This window comes from Pelodiscus sinensis, chromosome 1 (genome assembly GCF_052426305.1).
Source record: "Pelodiscus sinensis isolate ZL-2025 chromosome 1, ASM5242630v1, whole genome shotgun sequence".
Classification (NCBI taxonomy): Eukaryota; Metazoa; Chordata; order Testudines; family Trionychidae; genus Pelodiscus; species Pelodiscus sinensis.
This window is the reverse complement of record NC_143052.1, coordinates 100,768,562-100,792,502: the sequence shown is the minus strand read 5'-3', so window position 1 is coordinate 100,792,502 and position 23,941 is coordinate 100,768,562. Positions and strand designations below refer to the sequence as shown.

Here is a 23,941-nt window from a genome sequence, read left to right as displayed (position 1 = left end):
ATTTTAACCAGGGCAACTCAGGCTGGTAGTACTGAAAATATGGCCCGTTGTGTTTCTGCTACTAAGAATGGTACATATCCCTTTGCAAAGGAAAGAAACATTAAAAGAACATTCTTGTCCATCTCCATAACAGCAGGGTTAACACTTATTTTAGAGTAGTGCTAATGCCTGAACTATAGCAATATACGAAAAGTGTGGCTGCACTGGGTTCACAATGTGCTTTGGAAGCAAAAATTATGGAAAGCTATTATTCTGTCTCCCTTTTGACCTCAGTGCTTTTACTGAGGACTGGTATACACGCTCGTGGGCCATTGATCTAAGTTATGCAACTTCTTCTATGTGACGAATGAAGCTAAAATTGATACACTCAGATCAACCACCACTGGATCAATCAGTGTGGGACATGCTCTGAGTAAACAACTTCAAACAAACTCGAACATAAGAACTCACAATCTTCAAAGTTGTAGATAGACTTCATGTCAGGTGCTCGCAGTGCAGGAACCTGAGTCTCATGGAGTTTTGAATAAATACGTAGCACTTGAGCTTGTCTTTCCTCATCTTGTAATTGTTGCTCCATGCCCTGCAGAATGGTGTGGTCCAGTGTGGGAGGTCTTCCTCTATTTGGCTGACTAGGTCGTCTGGATTTTCCAATGCTATCCACATCCTTATGTGAATCTTCAACTGGTTCTTTCAGTACTGGAAGATATTTAACATAAACCTCACATGAAGGTAACAGAAATAAGCAGTGTTCTGAATAGAAAAAACATCTGAGGGACATGTGCATCTCTTTTGGCCATTTCCCAGCACATTTCTGAGAGGAAATATGACCTAAAATGTTCAAATCACATGATTTGGAGTCAGCTATGCCATCAATTTGCTAGGTAAACTTGGGGAGTCTTTCTCTGACTCCGGGTGGTAGAGGAATACCTCCTTCATAAACTGATGTGAGGCTTAAGAAGTTAATGTTTGTAAAACACTTAGAAATCCCTCAGAGCATACTATAGACATGCAAAGGGAACTTAGAGAGAAAATCAGACCTTATGGATGCATGCTGTCGTGGAACATTATACAAGCTCACACAAACACAGCACTCTGTATGAATCACCAAACTCTCAAGAATAAGTGTTAATACAGGTATCGATGGCTACACATTTTGCTCCTACTCCATTTTACCCTTACTGATACTCTGTTATGGTGGTGAAAACAGGTGAAACTTCAAAATCTGATTTACCAAATAACAGTAACAGTTGATGCATGCCTAACCCATTTCTGCTTTTGCTTTTATAAAACAAAACAAAATAAAATAACTTCACCTTAAGGGTATGTCTAGACTACATCCCTCTATCACCAGAGGGATGTAAATTAGACTTACCAAAATTGCTAATGAAGCAGGGATTTAAATCTCCCGCACTTCATTAGCATAAAAATGGCCGCCGCTTTTTGTCGCCACGGAGCTTTGGCAACGAAAAATGGCAGTCTAGCCACGGATCTATTGCTCACTAAAGCCTTTGGCGACAGATCCCTTATGCCTCGTAAAACGAGTGGATATGGTGAGGTAGGTTTGGTTCCAGCAGGAACTTAGTTAAATGAAGAGGAGACCAATAAGTATAATGGCAGCTCAGAATGACAAAAGAGTTGGTAACACTATGGAGCCCACAATGAACTGTGGCGTGCCATGATGCCTGGAAGGAAGGAAGGAAGGAAGGAAGGAAGGAAGGAAGGAAGGACTATAAAATCATGACTAGTGTGGAGAAAGTAAATAAAGAAAAAGTATTTACTTATTCCCATAACACAAGAACTTGGGGTCACTAAATGAAATTAGTAGGTAACAGATTTAAAACAAATAAAAGGAAGTACTTCTTCATGCAACACACAGTCAACCTGTGGAACTCCTTGCCAGGGGATGTTGTGAAGTCCAGGACTTTAACAGGGTTTAAAAAAACTAGATAAATTCATGGAAGATAGGTCCATCAATGGTTATTAGCCAAGATGGGCAGGAATGGTGTCCCTAGCCTCTGTTTATCAGAAGCTGGGAATGGGTAAAAGGAGATTGATTGATTGTTGATTACATATTCTGTTCATTCTCTCAGGGGCACCTGGAACGGATTGTCAGAAGACAGGATACTGGGATAGATGGACCTTTGGTCTGATCCTGTATGCCCGTTCTTATGTTCTTATGAAGGAAATTGCCAGTAAAAGAAAAATCCATTAGCAGAAGAACCATCAATAAAGGAGATCCCTCACTGGGGAGAAACCACCTTTGACAGAAAATTCCCTACATTTGTTGATGCTAATCCAGCTGGCTTGATTTGAATTTGTAGCCACCAGATGCAGTTCAAGCAACTATGGCTATTCTAAAGAAAATCAAATAAAACCTTTTTAAAGTCAATAAGTGGCATTCTTGTACACAGAAGAAAACAATGATTAGTCAAGAAATGGATAAATTTGTCCCTCCCCAAAAATATTGAAAGACCTCGGGTATCAAGCTGCCTTTCATTTGTATACGTATCAGATTATAGAAGATTTCTCTTTATACATTTTTTAAAAAGGATGGCAGCCTCAGTTCAATAGAGTTAGTGAGACAATCCTTTAAGCTGTGTCAAAATGCCAGTTATCCTCAGATGCCACCCAGATTTGAATAATTTAGAGAAAGACAAAACCACAGAAAGAAGGAGTCATCCTTTGACTGCTGCTGCTTTTGACACGGCTGCCTCCCTCTCCTTTTTACCAAAGCATCTTCCTCTCTCTATCAGCCATGACAAGTGCCAATCAAACCTTCTGTTTTCTTAGGTTGGGAGAGGGAAGAGAAACATGAAACATTTTCTAACAATTGCTCAAGGAAGGTCTACTATCAGTGTGTGGTCTGGGGGAAGCCAGCCTTTTCCTTCTTCACTTCTAATCTCTGACCCACTGTTTACTTCTTTTTTATATACACTTTAATCTCTCTGTTGCTCCAAAGGATCTTAAACAAATTGTAGGTCAGCATGGATTAGGCTGCTTTGTTATCAATGATTAGTACATTTACTTTTCCGTTAACATCTTCAGCAACAGCTTAATGTCAAAAAGACCCAGCAGACATTTGTTTTTTTCTCAACTGAAAGTATATCCATGCTGCAGAAGAAATGCATTGTCTGATTCATAAAAAACAACACAGCAACCTAGAACACAATGGGGCCACCCTGCTAATATCTAGACTTTTTTTAAGCAATCTCCTTGGTAATTCCAGTGCTCAGAAAAATCTGCATTAAGCAAACACATCACCACATTCTATACTGTTTTCACCATGGGACAAGTGAAAAATTAAGCTTTGGAAGATGTTCCTAAGAGACCAAATTCTGCTGCGATTCATACAGGTGGAAATGAGGAGCAACACGACCAGATTCAGAAACAATTCATGCAGCTCAGAAGACAATGCTGGAGATGATTTTGCCCAAAGGGGGTATCCAATTGCTAAGAAAATACACTGAAGTATGTGGATAGGGATTAATGAGCAGTGTTATTATAATAGGCTAAATTCAGAGGTGGTGTGTAAAGTGGCTGAAATCAGACCTCTATTGACAACCTTATCCTCAGGACAACTCCCATAAGCCTAGTTATATGCTCTAATAATGTTTAATGCAGTCGAAGTTGGTGCAACTTACACGCTGAGAGGCTCTAGGGAAATATAAATGAAAGTACAGTAAAGTGCTTCCGTTTATACGTTCTTACAGCACCTTGACATGTAAGGCTATGTCTGCACTATGAGCTAGGCATGTGATTCCCAGCTCAGACATGCTTACCCTATCTCACTAAAATAGCTGTGTCACAACAGCAGCAGGACAGCTGTGAATGGTGGCGGAGGCCAGCTGTGCTAAGTACAAACTGGACTGAACTAGGGATGTTAAATATTGAATAATTGACTAATCAAGTAACCTCATGAATTCTTATTGGCTAGTCGACTGTTCTATAGTCCCCAGGCTGGGACCAGCAGCCAGCGTGCTCGGGCCTCACTCCCAAGGAGCACCCTGATACAACCGCGCTGCTGCCTCTGCATCAGAGGCAGCAGAATGGGGTGCCATGTGGGAGCTGGTCCGTGAGGGGAGACAGTTTAAAAACCAGCTCCCCTTGTGGAGTGGCTGCCTATTGTGCTGTGCTGCTGCCTCTGATAAAGAGACAACAGCACAGGGTGGCAGCAGCCCCTGTCTGGGGATGGTGTCTGAGTTCCTGGACCCTGCGCCATCTGGAACTGAGCCAGGCTGCCCCTCACCCAGCTCTTAATATACTTTAAATGCAGAGCCACAGCACGGCTAGCTTCTGGACCCAATGTGAAGAAGGACCGAGCTGAGCTGCCTGCCTGCCTTGCTCCTAATACACTTTAAACGCAGAGCTGCAGCAGGGGGAGGTCCTGGACCCGTTGCAAGCCAGGACTGAGCTGGGCTGGTGGCCAGCCTGCCAAAAACTTTGCTGGGAGGGGAGGGGAGGGAAAAGTGTGTAGTCTATAGCATCAGCCAATAAGCTGTTGCTTATCAGTTAATTGGTTAATCAACTACACTATTGCATCCCTACCCTGAACTCCCTGGGTACATACTAAGCAGGAATAGCTCATGCCACCCCCCACCACTGCCTGTGCTGCCCCAGCTACACCTTAGCTTTTATCACGCTAGCTCACAGAGTTAATACTAGTATGTCTCTGGGCGTCTCTGCACTTAAAACTCTGCTATGGTGCAGCAGCACCACTGTAGTGCTTCAGTGAAGAGGTTCTATGCCAACAGGGGTTTGGTCAGTAGAACTACACTGCTCAGGAGGTTGGAGTTTTCATACCCCTGAGGGACACAGTCATAATAATGTACGTTTATAGTGTATACCTGGTCTCCTTGTCCTGGAACTCACATCCCCAGCTTGCAGAATCAACATAGCCTTACCAGACATTGCCTTAGTTACCTCAGCTTGCTCTTCCTTATATGCAAAGCAAGCAGTGAGCAAGTCTAAGAACTTTAAGTATAAGATCTTTCCAGCTGCTAGAATCATTTTCTTTTCCCATTGTTCTACCCTGGTCAATCCTCATTTTAATCTTTCCACTGGCTCCCCCATTTCCCTCACTCCAAGTTCAATGTTTGTGTCATCACCTTCAGGGCCTCCTGAATCTCTCCCACACCGAGCTTGTCTCCTCTCCTCTCTGCTTCTGTTGCTCCCATATTCTTAGTTCCACCAACAATACCAGCCTGGCTTTCTATTTGTCTGCATCACCAACAATCACCTGAATTCTTTCTTCCACATCTTTCCTCTGTGTGTATGGAATGGCATCCCTGAACTAAGGGTATGTCTACACTGTAGGGCTATTTCAGGATACCCGAGGTATCCTGAAATAGCTACCCTACATCCAAGGAACACATCTGCTATTGTGAAATATAGCTGACGCGCTATTTCGGCATCCCCGTAAATAGTGCTTTATTTTGAAATTTGGCACTGTGTAGACGTGCCAAATTTTGAAATAGCCTATTTTGAAAAAGAATCGAAATAAAATACACAATTTGCATAGTGCAAATTGCGTAACTTTTTTTTATTTTAGAGTGTAGTGTAGACCTACCCTAAGTTATGCACCCTCCTCTTTACAATCCCATTCCCCTCCCCCACAAAAAACAACTCTGTTCTGCTATGATGCCTATAGGAAATTACCGTTTAATAATAGCTAGACAGAGCAGAAGTTGAAGACAGCTGAAATTTCTGTCAATATAGTTAAGTGATATGCTGATCTTTATTTTATAATTTATTTTTCTGGTTTTTATGACAAATAAAATGCTGAGACAAATAGTCATGCATTATACAGTGTTTAATTGTCTCTGTTTTACAAAAAAAATATACTTTTAAACTGCTATCCAATAATATTTTGACGTTTTAGAAGATTTAAGAAATTATAATTATTTAGAGAGAGAGAGATTGTCTTACATATAACTTCTTATCTGGCCCACAACAATGTTTATGATGTGCAGTCTATACACAGCCATAGTTAAAATCAAAGAGAGAAGGAGAGGGAGAGAGAGATCATCCATACAAATGCATACATTCCTACAGGGAAAAAACATTACAAACTAATTAAGGTCACTAAGGTGACAAATTCAACTGACCACACCTTTAAAGGCAAGTATTATTTAGGATGCTCAGCAGCACCCAGGATAATGTCCTTTATATGGACCAATGGTAGAACTGGGAAATTCAGAAAGCAAATACATAAGCAAAAAAGATTGCATAAACTAAGGGACTAGAAATGTACATAGCATTTTATTTGGGGACAAACCAGTCATTTATTAATGAATCGCAACCTCTGCTACTACCTGGGCACAATAATAAGAAAACTAACACAATCATTCAGAAGTTAAGTTTCTTAATTAAAGAGATCTTAAGAAAAACAATGATAAGCTCACCTGTATTATCCTGAGCTGTGTACATGTGTCCAACAAAGAGAGGCTCTTTCCTCTCTAGCTTGGATTCAGTTTCATTCAAGCCTGTCAGAAATCATTAATATAAGCAAGACTGAAGAAACACCAAAACGTTTTCTAATATTCTCAATATTAAAGAGAGTGTAAATATAATTCATAAGCCGATACAAAGGTATTTTTCACCATATTATTCCAACTAAAGCAATAAAAAAAATCTAAATGCAAGTTCAATATAAAACTTGCTGAGATTAGTGGAATCATGATTTTGGAAGCATTCTTATTCATTAAAAGGACAGGAATTTTAAGAATACATTTTTTATCAATCAGAGGAAGTAAAAGGCTTAATTATCAAAGATTGTGATAAACATGTACTGCCTCTGGAATGTGTTTATTTCATTGTTTTTAATATGTTATCCTAGTTTATCTGATAAAGTCAATATATAGATTCACCAAGATCTATGGCAAACATCCTCTTATTCACTTTGCATTAATCTTTACATGCCTTTCCCATCTTTGATCTATTTTTTCTGAGGGTGAAGGTGTTATAATTATGTCTAATCTTGCATTGGGTTCCACAAATGCAGACCCTTACTTCTGCATAGAGTCCTTTTACATTTAATAAGGCCTTGTGTGGAAAGAAGGGTCTGTGTGGTAGATTTTAATAAGTTTTTCAGGGCAGATATCCAATTTGACTTTGCAAATGTGAGGACCCTAGCAAATTGTTAGGTGCTGTATATATAAATGGTCATCATCATCACATGTAAAAGCCCTGTAGATTAAGTCAATTCATTCAGGTAAAAATGCAAGGATTTTAAAGCACTATATTTCTGAATTAATGTTATAGCACAAGAACTCTATAGAATGTAAAAGTATAAAAGCATTATTAGTATTAGTATTATTAGTATTAGTATTAAAGGTATAAAAGTATTATTAGGCAGACTTTGAAGAGCAACTAACAAAAGACTCAAACTATCAGCAAACATTTTTAAGTACATCAGAAGTAGGAATGTAAGAATTTAACCAGTTAAACAGTTAACTGATAAGCTGATGCCCTGCAGGGCCAAGAACCATGACAACCCAACAGGACCCAACAGGACCAGCAGCCCTGCAGAGCCAGGATAAAAATTCTATTGGTTATTCAGTTAATATCTTTGTTTTTCACATCCCTAATCAGAAGCAGGAAACTTGTCAAACAATCATTGGGGACACTAGATGATCAAGGTGGTAATGAGCAGTCAAGGAAGATAAGGCCATTGCAGAGAAGCTAAATGAATTCTTTGCATTGGTCTTCAGTCCAGAGAATATGAGGGAGATTCCCGTACCTAAGCCATTCTTTTGAGATGACAAATCTGAGGAACTGTCTCAGATTGAGGTGTCATTAGAGGGGGGTTTGGAACAAATTGGTAAAACAAATGGTAATAAGTCACCAGGACCAGGTGGCATTCATCCGAAGGGCCAAATACATCAATTGATATTTATCAAATATAAAACTGCAGAATTATGTATTCTTGTTAGTCTCTAAGGTACCACAGGACTACTCGTTTTTAAAGTTACAGACTAACACAGCTACCCCTCTAAGGCTTTTTAATTGTGGTATGTAACTGATCATTTAAATCAATTTCTCTACCAGATGGCTGGAGGGTAACCGATTTTTTTAAAGAGGCTCTAGAGACAATCCTGGCAATTACAGGCTGGTGAGTCTCACTTCAATACCAGGCAAATTAGTTGAAATTCTAGTGAAGAATATAATTATTGGACACACAGGTGAACATGATTTGTTGCAAGGGGAAATCATGCCTCACCTATCTACAGTACTAGAATTCTTTGAAAGTGTCAAACAATGTGGACAAGAGTGAACCAGTGGATCTTGAATACTTGAATTTTCAGAAAGCTTTTAAGAAGGTCCTTCTTCAAAGGCTCTTATGCAAAGTAAAAAGTCATGGGTTAAGAGGGAAGGTCTTCTCATGGATCAGTAATTGGTTAAAAGAGAGAAAGAAAAGGATAGGAATGAATTATCAGTTTTCAGGATGGAAAAAGATAAATAGTGGTGTCTGCAAGGGAACTGTACTAAGGAGAGTGCCATTCCACATTTTAATAAATGATCTGGAAAAACAGGATAAACCATAAGGTGGTAAGCATTGCAAATAATATACAATTACTCCAGATAGTTAAATCTCAAACAGACTACAAAGCGTTAAAAAGGGATCATATAAAACTGGTTGACTAAGCAACAAAATGGCAGATGACATTCAATATTGATAAATGCAAAGTAATGCACATTGGAAAACATAATTCCAAATATTAGTATAAAATGATGGGGATCTAAATTAGCTGTTCCCACTTAAGAAAAAGATTTTGGAATCATTATAGATAGTTTTCTGAAAACATCTGCTCAATATGCTTCAGCAGTAAAAAAAAAAAAAAGGTAAGAGAATGTTAGGAATCATGAGGAAAATCTTAGATAATAAGACAGGAAATATCATCATATCTATGATATGCCCATACCTTCAATATTTTGCAGTTCTGGTCACCTCATCTCAAAAAAGATATATTAAAATTGGAAAGGGTACATAGAAGAGCAACAAAAATGATTAAGGATATGGAACAGCTATCATATGAGGAGAGATTCAAAAGACTGCGGTTATTCATTTTGGAAAAGAAATTACTAAGAAGGGATATGAAAAGAGGCCTATAAAATCATGAATGGTATAGAAAAAGTGAATAAGTGTTATTTACTCTTTCACATAACACAAAAACAGAGGGTCACCCAGAGGCATTGATAGCCAGCAGGTTGAAAACAAACAAAAGAGAGTATTTCTTCATACAATGCACAGTCAACCTGTGGAACTCATTGCCAGGGGATTTTATGAAAGCCAAAACTATAACACGGTTAAAAAAGAACTAGATAAATTCATGTTGGAATGGTCCATCAATAGCATTCAGTCAAGAGGATCAATGATGTAACCCCAGCTCTGGGTCTCCCTTGCTTCTGATTGTCAAAAGCAGGTGTTGACAAAAGGGTGTGAACCACTGGATGACTGCCTGTTCTGTTCATTTCTTCTGAAGCATCTGACATTGTTCACCACTGGAAGACAAGATACTTGGCTAGATAGACCATTGGCCTGACCTACTATGCAACTCTTATGTTCTAGATAACATAGGAAGTATGTTATAATCTGCTTCTTGCTCATCTGTGTATTTTCCCATACAAGTGGCTTGTGACTAAGTCATGGAGATGAACGTGGGAGATAGCTGTGTAGAGAGTCTCTGGGATAAGCTAAAAGGGGTAAAAAACGAGGGTGATATCATGCTAGGAGTCTACTACAGGCCACCTAGCCAGGTGGAAGAGGTGGATGAGCCTTTTTTAAACAATTAACAAAACTATCCAAAGCCCAAGATTTGGTGGTGATGGGGGACTTCAACTATCCAGACATATGTTGGGAAACTAACACAGCGAGGCACAAGCTATCCAATAAGTTTCTGGACTGCATTGGAGACAACTTTCTGTTTCAGAAGGTTGAAAAAGCTACCGGAGGAGAAGCTGTTCTGGATTTGGTTTTAACAAATAGGGAGGAACTAGTTGAGAACTTGAAAGTGGAAGATAGTATAGGGGACAGTGATCACGAAATAATAGAGTTCATGATCTTAAGGAAAGGTAGAAGGGAGACCAGCACAATTGAGGTAATGGATTTCAGGAAGGCAGATTTTGATAAGCTCAGAGAACTTGTAGGTAAGGTCCCATGGGAAGCAAGACTGAAGGGAAAAACAACTGAGGAGAGTTGGAAGTATTTCAAAGGGACGTTGTTAAGGGCCCAAAAGCAAACAATTCCGCTGTGTAGGAAAGATAGAAAATATGGCAAAAGACCAGCTTGGCTTAACAAGGAGATCTTGCATCATCTCAAAATAAAAAAGGAGTCATATAAAAAATGGAAACTAGGACAACTAACAAAGGATGAATATAGGCAAGCAACACGGGAATGCAGGGGCAAGATTAGAAAGGCAAAGGCACAAAATGAGATCAAACTAGCTACAGGCATAAAGGGAAACAAGAAGACCTTTTATAAATACATTAAAAGCAAGAGGAAGACCAAGGACAGGGTAGGCCCACTGCTTAGCGAGGAGGGAGAAGCAGTAACAGGGAACTTGGAAATGGCGGAGATGCTCAATGACTTCTTTGTTTCGGTCTTCACCGAGAAGTCTGGAGGTGTGCCTAACGTAGTGAATACAAGCAGAGAGAGGGTAAGTTTAGAAGATAGGATACACAAAGAACAAGTTAAAAATCACTTAGGAAAGTTAGATGTCAGCAAATCACCAGGTCCTGATGAAATGCATCCCAGGATACTCAAGGAGCTGATAGAGGAGGTATCTGAGCCTTTACCTATGATCTTTGAAAAATCATGGCAGACAGGGGAGATTCCAGAAGACTGGAAAAGGGCAAATATTGTGCCCATCTATAAAAAGGGGAATAAGAACAACCCAGGAAATTATAGACCGGTCAGTTTAACGTCTGTCCCAGGGAAGATAATGGAGCAGGTAATTAAGGAAATCGTATGCAAACACTTGGAAAGTAATAAAGTGATAGGGAATAGCCAGCATGGGTTTGTGAAGAACAAGTCATGTCAAACTAATCTGATAGCTTTCTTTGATAAGATAACGAGCCTTGTGGATAAGGGAGAAGCGGTGGATGTCATATACCTAGACTTTAGTAAGGCATTTGATACGGTCTTGCATGATATTCTTATTGATAAACTAGGCAAATATAACTTAGATAGGGCCACGATAAGGTGGGTGCATAATTGGCTGGATAACCGTAGTCAGAGAGTTGTTGTTAACGGTTCTAAATCCTGCTGGAAAGGGATAACAAGTGGAGTTCCTCAAGGGTCTGTTTTGGGACCCGTACTGTTCAATATCTTCATCAATGATGTAGATATTGGGATAGAGAGTACTCTTATTAAGTTTGCAGATGATACCAAACTGGGTGGGGTTGCAACTTCTTTGGAGGATAGGGACATAATTCAAAATGACCTTAGCAAGTTAGAGAAATGGTCAGAGGTAAACAGGATGAGGTTTAATAAAGAGAAATGCAAAGTGCTCCACTTAGGAAGGAACAATCAGTTCCATACATACAAGATGGGAAGCGACTGTCTAGGAAGGAGCATGGCAGAAAGGGATCTAGGGGTCATAGTGGACCACAAGTTGAATATGAGTCAACAGTGTGATGCTGTTGCAAAAAAAGCAAATATGATTCTAGGTTGTATCAACAGGTGTGTTGTAAGCAAAACTCGTGAAGTCATTCTGCCGCTCTACTCTGCACTAGTTAGGCCTCAGCTGGAGTACTGTGTCCAGTTCTGGGCGCCACATTTCAAGAAAGATGTGGAGAAATTGGAAAGGGTACAGAGAAGAGTGACAAGAATGATTAAAGGTCTAGAGAACATGACCTATGAAGCCAGGCTTCATGAACTGGGCTTGTTTAGTTTGGAAAAAAGAAGATTAAGGGGGACATGATAGCGGTTTTCAAATATCTAAAAGGGTGTCACAAGGAGGAAGGCGAAAATTTGTTCCTCTTGGTTTCTGAGGACAGGACAAGGAGTAATGGGCTTAAAGTGCAGCAGGGGAGGTTTAGATTGGACATTAGGAAAAAATTCCTAACTGTCAGGGTGGTCAAATATTGGAATAAATTGCCAAGGGAGGTGGTGGAATCTCCCTCTCTGGAGATATTTAAGAACAGGTTAGATAGACATCTGTCAGGGATGGTGTAGACGGAGCCTGATCCTGCCTTGAGGGCGGGGGGCTGGACTCGATGACCTCTCGAGGTCCCTTCCAGTCCTATTATTCTATGATTCTATGATTCTATAATTGACCCCTCTGTTTCTACTCAGTTTTACTCAGGTTAACTCCCCATTATTGACTGTAATGGGAATTTTTTCTAATTGACCAAAGTCAGGAAGGACTAAGTAGGGATCCCTAGATTTGGTCCATGATAGAAAAATCATATGACTGAAAATGTATATTTAAAATAACACTGTCCTAACTACAAAACATTTATAAGCAAAGTTAATTACAAAAACAAAGATTAAAAATCATTGCAAGAACAAGCTTTGCCAATTCCACCTCATAAACAATCCTGGATGGATCAGACTAATTACGGTACATGCACAAATCTTTCAAAAATAAAATACCATTGCTGTTTTCACACTAATTGTTCTGTAACTCTAGCCCCAGATGTCCAGGAGTAGTTGTACTACAACACTGTAAATCAATTTAGCAGTTCAATTCACACACAGTGACAGATTTTGTGACAAACCAGATCATGTTTCCTATATATATATAGACTCAACTAAGCAGTCTATTGGAACAGAGTAATTTGAACTGGTTCATGCTAAAAAAAGAAAATACAATTCTAGATGGAGGAAACTGTCATGTTCTCATTTTTACTCAAATCTCAATAACAACATTCTCCTCTGTCATACAAAAATGTTGCCTCTCTAGGCAAGTCCATTATATAATTACAGAGAGCAACAGGAAACATTAAGCAATTAAAAAAAATGATTGTTTCATTCTGTGAAGGAGCAATTTCCACATGTTGTAGGTGTCAACTGTTTAAAAACACTTTACTAGAAGCTCCAAAAGCCACAAACCCACAAGGGAGGAAGAAGGCCGAACTGATTTAAAAAAACACACCTTGCTTGAAGGGGAAAAGATGGCATCTCTAAAAATTAAAAAGAAAAAACCAACCAAGTGTAGGAAAGGAGAAATTTACAGTAATAAATGTAAATCAGAAGCTAGGAATAGTAGAAAAGTGATAAGGAAAGCAAAGACACACAAGGATAAATCTATGTTGTGTAACCTATAAAGCTAACCTGCTTGCTTACAGATATATATTTTCTTATAGATTTTTTATTTCCTTATGGCTTTGATTACTTGTTTTATTATAATAGGTTTATAGTTTGGCTGTAACACAAGGGACTTTCAGACCATATCCTGTACGTTGAGCTAAGGCAAAGTTAGCATATATATGTCTGGGACCTTTCACAGAGATAACACAGAGAGGCTTTCATGTGTCTGGTGCCTTTCACCTAGATAGCAAAGTCAACGTGGATATATTTGGACCCTTTCACCTAAACAGATAGTAATGAGATAAAACAACCTCTGACAGCACAGACGACTTCCCAGTGTACTTAACAGGAACACCACAAGGAGAATAAATATAACACATGAATGATCTCATATCATTAATATGTATATACATGTCATCAATATTTTGTACAAACATAACATATGTATCCAGCCTATGAAGGAAGTGTACACTAATATTTTATGGATAAAGAAAATAAGTTTCAGCATAGAAGTAGGGTCCAAGCACCTAACCCTTATAAAAAAAGGGGGTGCCAGGAGCTTATTTTAGTTTGGACCTAATAGTAGGAGGGTAAGCTTATTTTCTGAGCTTATTTTCTAGAGTAGTTTCTAAGTTTCTAAACTTTGGGGCTTTTTGGAGTCTTGTCAATTTTAACTGTAAGTTTAAATCAGTTAGTTAAATAAACTAAAGTTCACTTTAATAGCTCTCAGCTTTATCTTCTAAGTTTAGTACCTCCAGAAAGGGTATGAATATGTTAACCAAAGCTTTATAAAAATAATACCATATTTACCTTTAGAATAATAATACTGCCTTTGTAACCCTGATTTGTTTTATTATTTGCTATTTGATTACTAACAGATATACTTCAATAAAGTTTTTAAACTATTTTTGTTTCAGTGTGAGTGTCCTGTCATACTCCTGAGTACCCTTCACATATTGTGTGTAGCCTGATTCTGGGATAAGAACCTTATTACTTTTGATCTGATTAACTGGCCAGCTCATAACCCAGACTATCCAAATTAATATTGCTAACCCCCTAAAGCTGTCAACGGTCCATCAGAATTAAAGTCAATAAGAAGGAATTTCAAATATATTAGGAACAAAAAGAAGCCTAACAATGGTGCTGGTCCATAGCAAGATAGAAATAGTAGAAGTGTGACTAATAATTCAGAAAAAGCAGAAATGTTCCATAAATATTTCTGCTCTGTATTTGGGAAAAACAGATGATTTAGTCATAGCATATAACTTTTCCCCTTCTATGTGTATATCAGGAGGATGTAAAACAGCAGCTACTGAAGTTAGACATTTTTAAATCAGCAAATTTGGACAGCTTGCATCCAAAACTTTCAAGAGAGATGGCTGAGAAACTTCTGGGACCATTATTATTGATTTTCCATGACTCTTGGAACACTTAGGAAGTTCCAGAGGATTAGAAGAAAGCTAATGTGCAACATTTTAAAATGGTTTAACAGGATGACCAGGGTAATTTATAAGCTTTTCAGTCTGACATTGATCTCAAGAACAATAATTGGACAACTGATATGAAACTCAATTAATAAAAAAATAAAGAAAGTTAATATTATTAATGCTACTCAGCATACATCTATGGTTTATAGCGTCTGAAAAATATAATATTTTTTCTGAGATTTCGTTTGGCTGAAAAGAAATAGGATTGATGTAACATTCTTAGACTTGTGTGTCAATATAATATAACTATAAATGGATTAAAACTAATTGACAGGCCTCAAATCGTAATTGCAAATGGGGAATCGTCATTGAGAGGGTGTGTTTCTAGTAGGGTCCCACAGAGATTGGTGCTTGGCCCTAAGCTATATAACATTTTTATCAATGACGTGGGGGGGGGGGGAGCATAAAATCATCACTGATAAAGTTTGCACATGACACAAATATTGGGAGAATGGTAAATAATGAAGACAGGTTACTGATATAGGGATCGCCTATGAAGCTGGGCAAAAACAAGCAAAGAATGTGTGTTTTAATATGGCTAAAGGTAAATTTATACCTTCTTAGAACAAAGAAATGTAGGCCAGGGCTGGGCAACATATGATCTGCGGGCTGGATTTAGCCCACCAAGCTGCTGGAGAGCCTCAGCTGGCTCCCTGCTTGCCCTGCTCCTGCTCAACACTCAGTGAAGCCAGCTGCAGGGCCATGTGCTTCTGTGAATGCTGAGGGTTTGGAGGGAGGGGGCAAAGGCTTCTCACATTACTCCCATGCCAGTAGCTCCCATTGATCGGTTTCCAGCCAGTAGCAGTTCCCTGCTTGTAGGACAGGCAGCATGTGACGTGCCCCTCCTCTCTTATCCCCCCGGGCTCACATGGCCCCTGAAGCTGCTGTGAGCAGTACGGGGCATGGAAGGCAGGGACCCTGTGTGACGGCACGTTGGGGGTCCCCCGTCTCCTGCACCCCGAAATGGCACAAACAGACTGCACCAGCCGGTGGAATAGAGGAAGTTTATTGCCTCTCCAGGATACAGCACAGCACAGATGTAATCTGGTCACAGAGCTGGGCTAGGATGCCTCAGGCCCCCTTGAGATGGGGGAGACTGGGCCCCTAAACTCCAGCCCCTTTCCCTAGGCTGTCTCCTCCATGCTCCCCAAAGGCCAGCAACTAACTAACTCTCTTCCAGCCCTGCCCCCCAGCCAGGGCAGCATTCCACCTTCCTTTGTTCCTCTCCATGGGGGGTGTCTGGCCACTGGTTTGCATAGTGACTCATCCTGTTTTGCTGGGTCGTGGTACCCACGGCAGCCAGTGGGGGTTACCCCAGAGCCAGCAGCATAGAAACCAGCCAGGTACCCCCACTACGTCACACCCTGGTTGAGTAACCTGCTGGGCTGCTGGCTGGGAGCCATCCAGGTAAGGTCTCCCCATCATTGCCTGCCTCAGGCACCCCAGCCACACCCTCCCCCGACCATCTGGCCCCTCCTGCATCCTACCCCATGTAACTCAAACCTTCAGCACCCCTGCTCCAGCCCCAGACACGGCATCTCCTCCTACCCCCCTCCTTAGGTCATATCCCTCTCCCAGACCTTTGTTCCCCAGTCTACTACCCCTGGTCACAGCCCAAATCCCTGCACCTCCGCCCCAGGTTACGACCCCCTACCAGACCCTGTATTCCAGGGGTGGGCAAGACAGCCTCTGAGGGTCGGATCCAGCCTGCTAAGCCCTTTGATCTGGCCCACAGCCGCTCTGCTGCTCCCCACCTCCAGGCCAATCAAGACCTGGGGATGGGGAAGCACATGAAGTCTCCTCCCTCTCGCCAGGGACATAGAGCACCAGAAGGAACCACCAGCTGTTTTGACCAGCTGACAGTTCTCTCTAGGCACCACATGCGCCTGGCAGGACAGGGGTGAGGAGCAAAGACTTCACATGCTCCCCCTCCTCCCAAACCCTGATTGGCCTGAGGGAGCATGAAAAGTTTTCTCCCAATGCCAGGGGTGTGCAGCACCTAGAGGGAACTGTCAGCTATTTAAAACAGGCACCATATGCCTCTCTAGGCACCATATGCCCCTGGCAGGGTAGGGGTCGAAGGCAAAGACTTCATGTGCTCCCCCACCCCCAGGCCAATCAGGGTTGAGGGCAGGGGAGCATGCAAAGTATCCTGGCCCCATCCCTTCCACCTGAGGCCCCACCCCTTCTGGGGCAGCCTGCAACCATTTCTGATGCAGTAAATAATGGAGGACTTTGTCCTAGGAAGCAGTGATTCTAAGTGAAACTTAGTGGATAATCATCTATACATGAGCTGGCAGTGTGATGCTGTGACCCAGAGGGTTAACACTACTCTAACATATATTCACAGTGGAATCCTGAGTAGGAATTGAGAGGTTATTTTACCTTTGTATTTGGCAGTGATCTGATCATGGTGGAATAGTGTGTCCAGGTTTGCTGTCCACAATTCAAGAAGATGGATACATTGGAGAAGGTTCAGAGAAGAGCATGATTTAATCATGAGGGGAATGATTAAAGGACTGGAAAAACCTGCCTTGTAGTGATAGTCTCAATGAGCTCAATCTGTTTAGCTTAACAAACAGAAGGTTAAGGGGTGACTTGATTTCAGTCTGTAAATGAATACATGGGAAATAAATATTTAATAATGGGCTCATCAGGTAGAACACAAGCCACTGGCTGGAAGCTGAATCGAGACAAATTCAGTCTGGAATTCAGTTGCCTTCTCTCACACATCCAAATTGCTCCCACAAATCTGTTTACACCTTTCCTTTCTCTTACTTCAACCCCCAAGTCCTAACCAAAGTCTCTATAATATAAATAAAGCAAATATATGTTCACATCTTAAAATGAAACTCAATTGAAATATCAAGAAACACTGGCCGATCATTACACTGACCCCTTTGTATTTTATACCCAGGCCGTATCAGAGGGGGGCCAGGAGGGCCATTTGGCCTGGGCTTCAGAAAACAAAGGGGCCTCACATTTTGACATTTTTCTACTAAGTCATTTCCATTTATTATACACCTTGTAGTTATAACAGAGACAACAAAAGAAGTTATATACACCTGCAAACATTTTATTTAAATCATTGTGGGACCTTGAGCCTTTGGCAATTTTTCGGTCACATCTGAGTTTTCATCTGCATGATTGGAGACTGGAGTAGCTTCTGTGATTAGTGATTCTATGTTATGAAACTCTGTTTACAGTCTTTGCATAGTTTAGAGGTTTTGAAAGTCATAATTAATTCTGTTACTGTAAAGTGATTTTGCTCAGACTGAGGTAAGTTTAACCTTTTAAATTAGATATTTATCTCTGCTCAAATGCAGTCGTTTCTCAGTTAGTTGTTTTTAGATTCTAAGAAATATACTGAAAGATGCTGACAATCATGCTTTTCCCACTTGTCTGCTGACAAAAATTCTTCCAAGTAGAAAGATCTACACAAGAGACTAGCTCTGCTGGAGCATGGAAAAGCAGGCTCTGTACTGTGTATCCTGTTTCATTTTTAACAGTAATACTTCAAATGCATCAGTACTGTCTGATCCATCTCATTGGAGTATCAGAAGTTTGAGGAATTTGAAAGACCGAATACCTGCATATGAAACTTCAGTATCGCATAAAGATAACTATGTTACATGGAAATCAGCTAGTAGAGCAGCACTAGCTGACAGTTCAATTGAAAACTTACTCCTGAGTGAAATAAACACAGAAACTAATAACTGTAAAAAACCCTCCATGAGCGTATATTGAATGTCATTCTTTTTCTTTCTGACCAGGGATTGGCTTTATTTGGTTCCAGTCAATGTATCGATGACCCTACAAATGGAAACTTTCTTGGTATACTTGAGTTTCTTAGCAAGTATGACTCACTTTTATCAGGCCATGTTAAGTGTGTTCATGAAACACAAAAGAACGGAAAACATATGCAAGACCATTATCTGTCTAGCAGAATATAAAATGAGTTTATTGGGACATTTGTGCAAACAACAATTCTTGAAGAGAAACAACATCTGAAGTACTTTTCAATTATTATTGATGCAACTCCAGACTGTTCTCATAAAGAACTGACAATTCTGGTTGTTCAATATGTTAAAACGCAGGAAGTTCAAAGATTTCAATTGAAGAACAATTCATTTTGTTCTATAATGTCATGAAAAAAAGTGGAAAAGAAATCACCGTTCAAGTATTAGAAATTCTGGAAGGCTTCAAATTTAATTTTCAAGTCTGCTTTGGCCAAGCCTATAACAATGGATCCAATATGGCTTGGAAGCACAATGGAGTACAAGCAGTTCTTCTTGAGCAAAATCCAAACTATATATTCTCCGGTAGTGGCAACCATACACTAAAGCTTGTTGGTGTTGATTGCACTGAATCATGCAAGGAAGCAATCACATACTTTGGAACAATCCAGCAATTGTACAACCTCTTCAGTAGCAGTCCTCGAAAGTGGGAAATTCTGAAGCAGCATCTGCCTGTTTTTCTTCAATGCATGTCGACGATGAGATGGTGAGTATGAATTGATGGCGTTAACCCAGTTTCACAGCATTTGGATTCTGTGAGATAGGCTTTAAGAGAGCTTGACTCTCTTACTCTCAGAACACAAGCTTACACTGAGCTTAAGTCAATTCAGAAGTATATATCCAAATTTGAATGCATTTTAATGTTGTCCATGTGGATGAAGCTGCTAAAAATGATCCATGACACTAATCTTGTAATTGAAGCACGCAATGCTACATAAGATGTTGAGAGGGATAACACTGAATGACTTCTTAAAGATATTCAAAAATTCTTGATCAATGGGACGCAATCATTTCTGAGTCCAAATCAGTAGCACAGGGTATTGACATTTCATCCAATCACAGTCTAACATCTCAATCTCATGTAGAAAGGTAATACTGAAACAATTTTTTTTGTTATTATTGACTCCATCAAATCTGGTCTTATACATCAATTTGAGTCACTGCAACAAATGTGTAGCCTTTTTGGATTTCTCTGGGAGTTCAGAGAACTACGTGATGAAGATCTATATTCATCAGTGGCAGAACAGTTTTAACAAAGATACAGCAAAATTTTAGGAGATCTCTGTGATGAGATCATCTTCCTGAAAAATATACATTCCACCAACTTTAAATCAGACTTCAAGCCAAAAGAACTGTGTCAGGAAATGTTTTATCTCGGCCTACTGACCATATTTCCTAATATCAGAATTGCATTACGTATTTTTGTTAGTCTCCCTGAATCAGTGGCTTCAGGTGAGTGCATATTAAAACAAGTACAGAACTATCATTCTACAATGGGACGAGCATTTGACTGGGTCCGCAGTGCTTAACACTAACAGTGATGTTGCATGTAAATTAGGTTTTTCTTCAACTATAAATGAGTTTGCACACCACAAAGCCAGAAAAGCATTCCTAAAAGGAAGAGTTTTGCTTGCAGTGGAAACTCATAATTAAAGTTACATTTTTAATATACATGTTATAGGTATAATTACTTAATTGTTAATAAATAAATGTCTCAAGTGTACATTTTCATATGCTCTTTTGATTTTAGTATGACTGTGTGGATGAGAAGTTAGATACGTCAGGAGCCTAGGGCTAAGCCAGGCTAGGGCCTCTAAACTCAAAGTGGCCCAGGCCACTGTCTTCTCTGACAAGCCCTGTTTATACCTTTCACCTTTTGTTTTTTGTCCCTTAGACCAATGGTTCCCAACCTTTTTTACACGGGGGGACCAATAAACCCATTCACAAACTTTTGGCGAACTGGTAACATTTTATTTGCAAATAATGAATATTCAAATATGCAAATAAAATGTTACCAGTCCACCAAAAGTTTGTGAATGGGTTTGCTGGCCCGCGGTATAAAAAGCCCCTGCCCCCAGAGCCACTCACCCCTCCACTGCCCCCTAGTGCCAGCCACTGACCCCAGAGACTCCTGCACCCAACCCTCTCCCCCAGTGACAGCCTCTGCCCTCAGAGTTCCCTAGTGCCAGTCCCCCTGCCCCAAAAGCCTCAGTGCCAACCTCCTGTTTCCAGAGCCCCACTGCACCCAGTTCCCCTAGATTCCCCGTGCCAGTCCCCAATATTAGCCCTGTCCCCAATGCCAGCCCTGCTCCCCTAATCCTCTATTAGCCCCCCAGTGCCAACTTCCCATCCTGGATGTCACAGTACCCTCATTGTCAGTCCCCCCATGCCCCTTAGAGCCCCCTATCCCTAGAGCTCCCCAGCACTAGCTCCATCCTCAGAGCCCCCCATGCCTGTCCCGCCCCTCTCACCTAACCTTGCTGCTGCCTCCCAGCTGCCAGCTGAGCGCAGGGCACTTCCCTGCACGGCAGGAGGGCTGCATGGAGCCTGCAGTGTGCCGGGCCCCTGCTGAGTGCTGCAGCATCCAGGCTCCCTGTGGCGTTTGGCCCCAGCTGAGTGCTGTGACAGCCAGGCCAGGGCCAAGCACTGCATGGAGCCTGATTGCTGCAGCGCTCAACTGGGGCTGAATGCCATATGGGGCCCAGCTGTTTGGCAGCTGGGCGCTTGCTGAGCACCGCGGCAGCCAGGCTCCACGCGGCACTGGGCCCCGGCCGAATGCTGCAGCTACCCATCACATGGCCCTGCCTGTCCCAGTAGGGACAGCCTCACTGAGGCCCGGCTCCAGCCACAGCATACCTGGCTGATTGCCAGGCCACCCACCCTGCTGCTGCATGGGGAAACCCAGCAGGCGGAGCTCATTAGCAGCTGGGGACGTGGCCTGCAGTGTGCTGCGGCCCGGCAAGCAGGGGTTCGCGGCCTCGCTGCAGGTCTGCTGACCGGCAGTTGAGAACTGCTGCTTTAGACTATAAGCTCTTCAGGCAGGGACCCTGTTATCCTATATGATTGTACAGCAGTGAAGATATAATTGGCATGACTGCACTGTAAATAATAAATAAAACAGGGAAGCTTAAATTAAAGCTTTGCACCTTTTGTTTATTCACCCTGATTCCTTCTATTTCTGTCAATCCTCCTGGACTGGTCTCACTCTAAATTTAATCAAGGAACATTTCTGAATTGGAGCCAAATTCTGGGGAAGGGGTACTTATAACTCTTTAAAAGACATCAAGGGTCCTCAGCCAGATGGTTAGAGTTTTCAGTTCCATTAGGATCTTCAATCCCTAGTAGAAGTACTTCCCATATTGCACCCTAACGCCCAGATCCAGAAAAGCTCGTAAGCACCTGTTTAACTTCAACTGTGTATCACACTGAAGACTACTCGGGTACTCACTTAAAATCAAGCATATACTTTAGTGGTTTTCTGGCCTGAGGCCTAAATTCTCAATTCCCCACTTTGTTGCTTACAAAAAAAAAAAAAAAAAAAGCAGCTTTGCTGGGATGGTGAACAAATGCTTTAAATTTCTTTTCCTTTTTGTGTTTTGAAATTGATAGGAAAAATTATCCTAAATGTCCTGCATAATGTAGAACAGTACTGTAACAAAAAGTATCTCTTGTAGTAAAGTAACACTAAAGATTTATTTTGTAATGAAATAATACAAAATCATGATGTCTCATGTAATTGGATCATTATTGCTTTTTGATAGTGATACTAGTTTTATAAATTTCCCTTTGATAATCTCTTTCTACTGATTTTAGCTGACTCAGTCATAGATTTGTTCATTCAAAATAGTATGACCCTCCCCTATGCTGCAAGCTGACAGGGACTCAGTTCCACAAAAGGCTGATCTATTCATCATCTAAATCATATATGCCACAAAAGCAAGGCATGTTGATTCAACCAGTGCTGGTCCCTCAGAGGATAACTAATGCTAATGAGTTATCTGCTCTGTAAGGATCACTATGCTTAATTCATCAGATGGTTTAAGCAGGGAACCTTGACTGTGCTTTCAATTTAGTAGCCTTAAAAAAGACCCTGATTCCTACTTTATTAAGAAATGGACGTAAAAAACAATTAAATTATATCCACTAATGTAATTCCATTGATTCCACTGGAGTTACCCCTTATTTAAGCTCGTATAACCAAGAGCAAAATCAGATCTATGATATTTACTGAGCAGGACTTCACTCACTATCCATCAGGGAGCTTCATGCCTTTGGGGGCTTTCCCTTAATCCTCTTCCCTAGCTATCTAATTTCCTTTGCTAATGTCAGCCAGGGAAAGACATATACCCATCATGTGTCTAAGTACCTCAACAATACTAGGTAAAGGTAGAAGCTATTTCTGGCAAACAATTGTCACTAGCTGATAATCTAGGGTGACTATACATTCTATTTTAGCTGGGACAGTTCCCTTTTTAAGCCCTGTCACAGACATCCTGACTTTTTTGTCAAAACTGGGGATTTTTTCCATTTTCTCTGGACCAAGGTCAGGTGTATATAAACCTAATGTAATGCATGTTATCACTTTCAAGAAGTAATACCTGTTAATAATGAATAATTCATGGTACCCAGGCAGTTCACAGGAAAACAAGAAGACATGCAGAGGAGACATCAACTCCTCTAGATATTTGCCTTGTTTTACAATAGCCTATTGTGACAGAGTCAGGCCAGAAGGGCACAAAAGAGTAATTGTAAGGGAGGTATATTAGCCTCAGACTGAGTAAATCTTTATTCCAGGGCTACTCCAGAACCAGTGAGAGCTTGCTAGAATCAATCAGGGCAATTAGGCACCTGATTAAGTGGGCTTTCAGAGTCAGGTGAGCCATGGCTAGTGGAATACCTGGGGCCAAGTAAAGAACCAGTTGAGACTGGTTATAAAAAGAGCTTCCCTGCAGTTAATTAGTGTATGCAGAGTTGAGAGGATGGAGGGAGCTCTACAGAGAGTCTAAGAGAAGCAAGCACCAGCAGATTCTGGGTATGTCTACACTGCCACCCTAGTTCAAACTAATGTGGCTAATGTAGGCATTCGAACTTGCAAATGAACTAGGGTGGCAGTGTAGACATATCTTGTAGTAGAAAGAGCCTGAAATAAGGAAAGTGTGAGATTTTGTAGCTGCCTCATAGTTAGTGATGGAAACTTTTATAGGCAGCTGCTATTACAGGGCCCTGGGCTGGAACCTGGAGTAGAGGGTGGGCCCACATTTCCCCCCCACACCTACGTCTCCAATTCTACTTGGGGGAAAAAACTGTCTGGGAAAAAGAAAGGGGTTTACCCAGCCCTGTATAATGTGAGGATCCACTGAGACCGTGGAGTTTGGTTGCCCCCTATACCTTAGCCTGGCCAATGA

At 41.0% G+C, this 23,941-nt stretch overlaps 1 protein-coding gene and 1 pseudogene across 1 annotated transcript in view; one reads left to right on the top strand and one right to left on the bottom strand.

The window, feature by feature from the left end:
- LOC102445632 (uncharacterized) overlaps window positions 1–23,941 on the bottom strand; it is a 122,052-nt gene that overhangs the window by 75,341 nt on the left and 22,770 nt on the right. The window contains exons 6-7 of the mRNA XM_089782141.1: window positions 6,402–6,482; window positions 451–696 (exon numbers count right to left, since the gene is read on the bottom strand). Coding sequence (XP_089638267.1) covers window positions 451–696; window positions 6,402–6,482 — 327 coding nt within the window. The remainder of the gene's footprint in view (window positions 1–450; window positions 697–6,401; window positions 6,483–23,941) is intronic.
- Window positions 18,202–22,210, top strand: LOC149525611 (uncharacterized; annotated as a pseudogene).